Source organism: Helianthus annuus, chromosome 5, assembly GCF_002127325.2.
Source record: "Helianthus annuus cultivar XRQ/B chromosome 5, HanXRQr2.0-SUNRISE, whole genome shotgun sequence".
In the NCBI taxonomy this organism is placed as follows: domain Eukaryota; kingdom Viridiplantae; phylum Streptophyta; class Magnoliopsida; order Asterales; family Asteraceae; genus Helianthus; species Helianthus annuus.
In genome coordinates, this window is record NC_035437.2 from 128869999 (window position 1) to 128879527 (window position 9529).

At 36.9% G+C, this 9529-nt stretch overlaps 1 protein-coding gene across 1 annotated transcript; it reads right to left on the reverse strand.

Annotated features, from left to right (window-relative positions):
- Positions 1-7221: 7221 nt before the first annotated feature.
- On the reverse strand, positions 7222-8104 carry LOC110943580. Its single transcript, XM_035989970.1, has 4 exons — positions 8061-8104; positions 7666-7978; positions 7509-7562; positions 7222-7389 (listed from the first exon to the last, which is right to left on the reverse strand). The coding sequence occupies exons 1-4, from the start codon at positions 8102-8104 to the stop codon at positions 7222-7224; spliced, it is 579 nt and encodes a 192-aa protein (XP_035845863.1).
- Positions 8105-9529: the final 1425 nt, after the last annotated feature.

Below are 9529 nucleotides of genomic sequence, written 5' to 3' on the forward strand. Positions count from 1 at the left end.
GAATAATGGACAATTAGCAAAACCTTGAACAAAAATTTCTGTGGATAACTGCTGGCAATTTAATCTTGATAATATACATCTAAAATGTATTTTGTTAAGAATAGCAATTCTGGTGCTCAACAGATGCTAGATAAGATATTGTGCTTTCACAAGACAAAATCAATTCCTACATCTGAACAAGCAGATGCTAAAATTATTTGTCAAAAGTCAAAACACTGCTGCACAAACAGTTGTTACACAAATGATCCTCATTATTGTTTTCAACCACTGATGTACCCTAAATGCTGTTGTGCCTCAACATCTATTCTCTAAAGTATGTCCACTGCTAATAGTCAACCCCTGCTCTTTCAAAAACACTGATGTTTAAAATCATTGTTCTATCCACTGATATACCCACTGCTTCATTTCATTACCGTTGTAACTACTGATGATTGATCCATCAGTGGTTGTCAAAACAACTGTCCTCCATTATTTACCATTTCATCAGGGGTTGGCACGTGGTCAGCTTTTAGCCGTCAGATCATTATAACCGCTGCCACATCAGCATTCATTTTTTTCCTGAATAAAACCCTGATTAAATCCAAAAAGGGTTTCACTGTCGAATTGAATTCCAAACATTCTCTTTACAAAGCAGTTTCCCTCTCATAACTCCAAAAACTTTCTTCGATCTTCTTCGTCAAAAATGACGAAACCAAAACCGAAGTCAAAATCAAAACCATCTTCTTCCTCCACCCCATCAGACGCCACTCAAATGGCCGCTGAAACTACGAAGATTCGCTACAAATCTCCTCACAACTATGTGGGTATACTCACAAAACCCACAACTGACAACACTTTCGACTCCATCATTGATATCTTATCTGCATCAAAGTACAAAACTTTGATAATAGCAGACGCTCCCATTTATCTTGAAACCCAGAGAGAGTTCTGGAAAAATGCCACCCTTGAAAAACAAGGAGACATCATCACAGCCATCAACTCCTCGATACAGGGTAAGAAGGTTCAAATCTCTCCACAATCTATTTCTGAAATCTTTAAACTCGATGATTTGAAAGGAAAAACCTCATTTTCTAAAGACGAGTTGAAAAATGATTTCATAAACAGGGGCTATGCAGAGCAACCAAAAAGGGATACCTTACAAAAAGGTTATTTTCCTGCTGCGCCCAGATTTTTATTTCACACACTGTTAATGTGTGTTTCTAATAAAACAACGTCTTTTAATGAAATACCAACAAAAATTCAATGCCTGGGGTATGCAATTTTAAATAATAAAAACTTTAATTACTCCCAGGAAATATTTGATGATTTGGTAAAAAACGTTGATAATAAGGCATTTATGCTCTTTCCAAGATTTTTAAGCTACTATTTTGAACAAAAAATTGTAGAGTAAGAAGCAGATTTGCCCAAACAAGGTGCCTCTTTTAAAATAAACTGCTTAACACCTGAAACATTCTCTAGAATGTTAGCACCAATAAAAACAAAAGCAGAGGTGTCTGAGTAGAATTTAGCAGATGAAACTGCTCCTCAGGTATCTGCTGCTGAGCACACTGCTCCAGGTGATCAAAGCAGCACACCCACTGTTTTGAAACCCACACCTGCCACCACTAAAAAGACAAAAAGAAAAATATCCAGAAAGCCCACCAAACCCAAAACAAAGGCATCTATGGAAGATGAGATCCCAGAGACAATGCCAGTGACAGCACAAAAGTCACCAATAACCACTGCTGCTACTTCCTCACAGCAGGTGGAAGAAAGATCTCAACCCTTGCCTCAAACTCCTCCTGCATCCTCACAAAAGGATCAGGTTGTAAGCACAGGGACCCCACAATATGAAGCTCTGGACCCACTCGGATCCATCTTCCACAGTCCTGATCCCAAGGACATGTCTCTTTCAACTCCTTTACCTTCACCTCACATAATACCACCATCCACTATACCCTTGTTGCATACAGCTGATGTTACTCAGACACAAACCAGTTCTTCTCAAACACCTATTACTGAGAGCATACTTCAACAGGTGACTGGGTCTGATGTTGACACTTCTGTTATCCCATCAACAACTGAGGAGGTTACACTGTAATTCCTGTCAGTAGTTCAAGTGGAGCAGCCACTACAAATGTTGAACCCACTGGTTTACATTTGGACAGTGGTTACATTCATAAGACTCCCTTGAAGGCAATTTCTTCAATAGCACCACTGAGAACCACTAGTGAAATTGTTTTAACCACTGGCAACATCAAAAGGTTATCAAGTGCTGAAGAAAGAAGTCCCCAGTACCAAGAACAAGGGGCATCAATGGCTGACTTTTGGGACTCTGTTCCTAAGTCATTCATTGGTAAAACCACTGCTGGTGGGGATTCAGATGATCATGTTAACTCAGGTGATGATTCAAAATATCAGGAATTGACGGGCAGGGTCGAAAACCTTGAAACCTCAGTTGCTGAAATAAAAGATATGGTGCAGCAGCTGTTAAAAGCTCAGAAAGCCCAATCAACTGCTCCTCCTGCTCAAGCATTTGCTCAACAAGCACCTGCTGCAAATGAGTTATGGAACCTATTTCAACCACTGCTGGAAAAACAAAAGCAGATGGCAGATCAGCAGCATGCCATACATGTTCAAAAGCTGACTAATATGGTGGAATCAAGATTCAAAGATACTCAGGCGGATATAAAAGCTATAAAGGCTCACATTCAAAGTGCCTCTAGAAAGGTTCCCTCCACTGTTCTCTTCATGAACGAACCCTTCTCAGATAATGCCAAAAAGGGGGAGAAGATTAAGTGGAAGAAAAAGGGAATTGATGATGGTATATATGTTGAGCCAGAAAGTAGCCAAACCAAAACTGCAGTATCAACACACACCACCATAACTACTGTTCCACCACCATCTGTGTCTACAGCACAAAAACCACCATCACCATCAAAAACAGCCAAACCATCATCACCCCCTGCCAAAAAGCAGAAGACAACAGATGTTATAACATCTGTTGTAATGGCAACAGTGGTTGAAACACCAGTTGTTTCAACTACTGTTAGTCAGCCACTCATCACCACTCAAACAACTGCCATCATAACCCCTGCTCAAAAGCAGAAGACATCTGCTGATACATTAGTAGTTGTAATGACAACAGCGGTTGAAGCACCAGTTGTTTCAACAGCTGTTAGTCAACCATCCACCACTGCTCTCACCTTTCCTACATCACAACCAAAGCTCTTCAGTAGAAAAAGAAAGCCAATCTCTGCCGATGAGGGTATACATGATCCTAATGCTGCACAATATCCACTGGAACTTGAAGCTATCAAAAATGAGATGAGGCAATTCTATACAGAAGAAGATCCTTCAAAAAGAAGATTCTCCTCACTCATAGGCTACATGCCACCAGAGGATATGGATGATTACCTCAAGATCAAGGCAAGGCAAGCTAAACTAAGAGCTAAAGTTGAGAATGAAAGTGAAGGTCTAAGCGAAGAAGGCATTGCTAAAAGACTGGATTTCTTCCTCACTAAAGTAAAGCAGATAGAAGAGTTTGCACAAGAACTGAACAAAGAAAAGGCTGAACAACGAAGAAAGTTAAGAAAACAATACCTAGCCTACATCATGAAAGAAAAATTCTATCCTGCTGAAGAAAAACAGTTTGAAGAATGGCCACTAATCGCTCTAAAGCATGAGGCTGATAGGATTGACAGAATCAAGAATGATCCTACAAAGAAGAAGAATGCTCCAAACTAGAGCAAATTCAAAAAGCTCATTGTTGACCTCACTGTTGAGTACAAAAGAAAGAAAAAGGAGCTGGTGGATGCAAAAATGGATACTGCTGAAGCCATATCAAAATGGTCAAAACAGCAGACTGATGAAGCCTATGAAAGCCTGAAGAAAAGAAAGATAATTGTTTCAAGTGCTTCAAAGAAACGTGAACAAATGATGAAGCTTGAACAGCAGATTGAAAACCTCAGAACATTGTTCAAATCAGCAGACAAACCTATTTTTGTGTCAAACCAAGAAGAAGGTAAACAGCTGACTGAAGAAGAGGTCAAAGAAAAGGAAGCGGAGTATTTCAAGGACACCATCATGAAAATGGGTCTAAAAGAAGATAGCTCAACAAAGCTTCAAAACCTTGTTAAGAAGGTATTAAACAAACCTGCATCACCAAACACTGCAACAGACATGTCAGAAATTGAAAGGCGTGAGCAAATTGAAAAGGAAACTGAAGAAGACATAGCTGCAGCAAACAAAGTCATTGAAGAAGCCTTCAAAAGAATGTCTGAAAGTCTGCAAGTGTTCACAAGGCCATCATCTCCTAACTCATCAAAGAATAAATCTCTCCCAAGAAACCCATTTGGTTTAAAAATACTAAAGTGGATGTCTGATCAAAAGACCCACGTATTGACTCTGGTCAGAACCAATGGTGAAGTGAAGTACATCTCAAGGAAAGAAGCTCTTGGCCTGAGTTTTGAAGATTTGTAGGATCTCCTTGAACTTACATTGTGTAGGGATGAAGATGATATAAGTTCCAAGGAATTTGAAGCTGAATTTAAAAGACAAGCTAAGGAACTTTTGGGGAGAAATAAAGGTCCTGAATAATGAAGGGTTTTGGCATTATCTGTTCCAGGGGGGGGAGATTGTTGGGATTGAACCCTACCAGAGGAACAGATAATGTAAACCCAAAACCGGATCACATCAGTGGACTAACAATAAGCAGCTGTTTATACTTTGCTTTCCCCTTGGCAGTGGTATTCTAAACAGCTGATGGATCTTAAGTACTGCTCACTACAACAACTGATGAACCAAACACTGATGAAACACTAAAGACTGCTGAAGACAAACACTGTTGCTCTATCTACTGCTGTTTCCTAAGTACTGCTGAAGACACAAGCACTTCCCACTCAAAGACTGATCACCTTTGAAGAAAGCACTGATGTTCAACATCAGTGCTCAGGCTACAACAGTGGAACGTGAAGCAGTTGTTATCTCTCGTTTTGTATTGTACTAATAATCAGATGTTGCACATCAGTAGTTTGTTTAGAACAGTGTCTATAGGTTGTTAGTTTGTTAGATGTCACTATCATGGTGATGTCAGCTGAGATGCTTCAGTGGTTTGGTTTACCTATAAATGGAGCAGTACCCTGTACTCTTACATTTGATTGACTGAGTAGATTCTTCTTCTCTAGTCCAATCCTTTCATCTTGTGCAACCAACCTTGGAGTATCAGGCTGAGGGGGAGCTTAGTATTGTAAGCATGCTTGTAATCATTTGCTTTGTATTTCAATCATTCAACTTAATGACAAGCATTTGTTTATCAAACTATTTTCCTCTTTGATTATGTTTACAAAGTTTGTATCCAGTTCCGCTGCACTTTATATCATTTCATATATTCTGACTGTTCAATTTATACAAACAAACTCAATCATGAGAGCCTCCGATCCTAACAATGTATGATGAACCTAAGTTCTGCTGTACATGACCAGATATTAAACAATTCAACAGAAGATCTATAATATAAGATCTTTAACAGATGATGATCAACAGCTCATAAGGTCTGTTGAAGTACGCTATAACAATGCTTAGCCTTTAACAGATCTTTAACAGTGCTTAGGGGTTAACAAATGTTAGCACGCTATAACAGTGCTTAGCCTCTAACAGATGTTAATATATTTCAAACCCCAACAGTTTTCCGACTAACCAATTGATTAAATTTTCATTCATCAGTCTAACAATAATATACAACCATACTACTTATCCAGTACATCAATTGCCAAACAAACTCTGCTGATAAGCCAAAAGGTCTGTTAAGACAAAGACTGCTGAAGCAAAGGTCTGCTAAAGAGAACCTCTGCTGATGAAGTAAAACGTATCATGAACCTAAGTCCTGCTGTTCACCAATAGATATTACACAATTCAAAAGAAGATCTATAATACAAGATCTTTAACAGATGATGATCAATAGCGCATAAGGTCTGTTAAAGCACGCTATAACAGTGCTAAGCCTTTAACAGATCTTTAACAATGCTTAGGGGTTAACAGATGTTAGCACGCTATAACAGTGCTTAACCTCTAACAGATGTTAATGTATCTCAGACCCCAACAGTTTTCCGACTAACCAATTGATTAAATTTTCATTCAGCAATCTAACAATAATATACAACCTTACTACTTATCCAGTACATCAATAGCCAAACAAACTTTGCTGATGAACCAAAAGGTCAGTTAAGACAAAGACTGCTGAAGCAAAGATCTGCTAAAGAGAAGCTCTGCTGATGAAGTAAAATGTATGATGAACCTAAGTCCTGCTATTCACCAACAGATATTACACAATTCAACAGAAGATCTATAATATAAGATCTTTAACAGATGATGATCAACAGCTCATAAGGTCTGTTGAAGCACGCTATAATAGTGCTTAGCCTTTAACAGATCTTTAACAGTACTTAGGGGTTAACAGATGTTTGCACGCTATAACAGTGCTTAGCCTCTAACAGATGTTAATGTATCTCAGACCCCAACATTTTTCCGACTAACCAATTCATTAATTTTTTAATTCTTCAATTCATCAATCTAACAATAATATACCACCTTACTACTTATCCAGTCCATGAATAGCCAAACAAACTCTGCTGATGTACCAAAAGGTCTGTTAAGACAAAGACTGCTGAAGCAAAGGTCTCCTAAAGAGAACCTCTGCTGATGAAGTAAATTGTATGATGAACCTAAGTCCTGCTGTTCACCAACAGATATTACACAATTCAACAGAAGATCTATAAAATAAGATCTTTAACAGATGATGATCAACAGCTCATAAGGTCTGTTGAAGCACGATATAATAGTGCTTAGCCTTTAACAGATCTTTTAATAGTGCTTAGGGGTTAACAGATGTTAATGTATCTCAGACCCCAACAGTTTTCCGACTAACCAATTGATTAAATTTTCATTCATCAATCTAACAATAATATACAACCCTACTACTTATTCAGTCCATCAATATCACCAAAAATGTATATAATGTATAATAACAATATAATATTATATAACAAATAAAAAGTTAACCTTACTTAATATTCAAACCATAGACATTACATATCATTTTCATCATGGTAGCCCTTACAAACCAAACTTTTAACCACAGTTTGTTAAAACAACAGTTAACAGACATAAATAAAAACCATAAGGATTCTTCAAAAATAAGTGGTTTCTACTTATCTCTCACAAGAATTGTTTTTTCATAAGCATCTAATTGTTAACCGTAGTCAGCTTCTTCCGGGTTCTTCTCACATTAGTGGATAGCTCATCAACGTTGGCAACATCAGCATCTTGAGTCATCTGCTTTCCATTGGGACTTGATCCAGAATCCTTTTCAACTTCAACGACTGAAGAGTCGGCCGTAACAGAGACAACATCCTTCCAACAGATCACAAAACAACTATTGATCTTATTTAATAAAATAATGAACTCTTTTTACACGTACTAAACATACTTTAAAAATAAATACCCACCCTTAAAGTTCATTCAGCAGACACCTGAGAAGAGTCTGAAAGGTTAACGTCTTTAACCTCAGCTACCTCTTGAGTAACCTAAAAGATCATAATATATGATATCATATAAAAAGGTACACAATCCAATGTTTAAAACTCAAAAGAAAAATAAATAGATTGAAAGAGTAATTTTATATGCTACCTCCTCATTATTTTCATCACCATTACCATCTCCACCAACCAACTGAGCAATTATTACTGGATCATCAGTTGTTTTTTGCACAGTATAAACACGATAGTCATTTTTAAGATTGAACTCTGAAACATCAATCTTAAAAGCAGCCTTCTTATCAACCAATCGAAATATCTCAAAAGGGAATCCAGTATCATTGGCCTTAACCTGCCTCTCTCTTATGTCACTCGCCGCTAATCCAAGAAACTTCTGAACATCCCTATCAAACATATCAAAAGAAACACTACCACTCTCATCCTGCACCCGCACTTGCACCTTGAACCTGAAATATACACAACTAACTAAGAAAACTGCAAAACTATATTCAAATATGAGACTTAGAATGTTACTTATATAAATATAACGCTAAATAATCATCATTGCTTACTTTGTGGTGATCGATGTACATTTAGTATGACATCTGATACAAACCAAAGAAGTCGTAGGCAATCGAAGAATATCATTTGAAACATTCTCAACATTCTGCAAGTATTCACTTTTACCCATCACCTTCTTGAAACACTTACGACAGGCAGCATAAAACCAACCATACTCTTCTTGCACAATCTTAATTGTCGCAACCACAACACAAGACATTTCCTGTAAAAACACAACACACTTCCTGTAAAAACACGCAGGTGACAAACCAAACAAATAACCAAACTATATACAAAGAAGTGAAACCTCTTCTATCTCGCTAATCTCATCAACATGTTTCTTCATACCTTCAGTTACAAATTCTTTATGTAATGGAAAAATACTCTGAGACGATAGTATCGTTTGAGAAGTAGAACTGCTCCCTTGTCCAAACTTCAATATATGCCTTTTGAATACCACAAATGATTAGAATTAGTATACAAATGACATGAAACCAAATATTTGACTTGAACATCTATATACAACAGAAATCACGTTAAGAATTACCTCCTCCTTAGCTCATCAACTTCATCAATTTCTTGATTCAGAAAAATTCGTGTTGCAAACTTATCACTTTGAACAGTATATTCACCTACATGGAAAAGTATATAGATATTTAATGTATACTTGTCTTTATATTGCTAGAAATAAACAGTATAGTTATGATTTGCAGAAAGTAACAAAAATACCTTTCCATTCCTTATACTTTCCATGCTGCATAACAACCATCACATGCTCATGAGGTGGGACTTTAGAAATGAAGTCCTTAATCTGCAGAGCATAATCATTCCACACAGTACACCGCAATACCTTACCACTACATGAAAAGAATATTCATATCAAAACAACATTGAATGAATAAAAACAGAAAATCAACCAGGAAAGCTATAACATTTATTAAAGTAGCAAATGAGCCATAAATTAACTACCATATTCACTAAGAATAAACTGTAGACCTCATTTATAACCATTATTCAGCATTACATACAAACACTATAAATCTCATTTATTACCATTACCATGATCCCACATTAAATACAAACATTCTTCATCTTATTTATAACATCATTAAATACATTTAATGATTAGTACATGACTGAACATATAAACAACAACTTACTCCAAATCTTCAATCTCGAAATTCATCTTCTTAGTCTCCTTTGGAGGTCGATCAAAGATTTCAAGATCTCCACAAGAAATCACAGATCCAGCAACATCTATATGATCACATTATACAAGAATATAAGTAAAACTCTCTAATATTATAAAAGCAAGACATGATTACCAAAATATACACTACCAACACTCAAAGCGTTTAACGCCTCTCCTTGAAGAATATCTTCATAAGCTCTGAAATTGAAACCATACTCAACACCTTGCCAACCTCTCACACGAGTAACAGTTGTGCATCTATAGA

What these genes read in the sequence shown, in the direction of transcription:
- LOC110943580 (XM_035989970.1), bottom strand. Translation starts at nt 8,104, where the DNA reads ATGTACATCGATCACCACAAAGTAAGCAATGATGATTATTTAGC. An exon ending in AGCAATGATGATTATTTAGC is followed by an intron (nt 7,979 to 8,060) that starts GTTATATTTATA and finishes TGTATATTTCAG; the next exon opens with GTTCAAGGTGCAAGTGCGGG. An exon ending in ACCTTTCAGACTCTTCTCAG is followed by an intron (nt 7,390 to 7,508) that starts GTGTCTGCTGAA and finishes ATCTGTTGGAAG; the next exon opens with GATGTTGTCTCTGTTACGGC.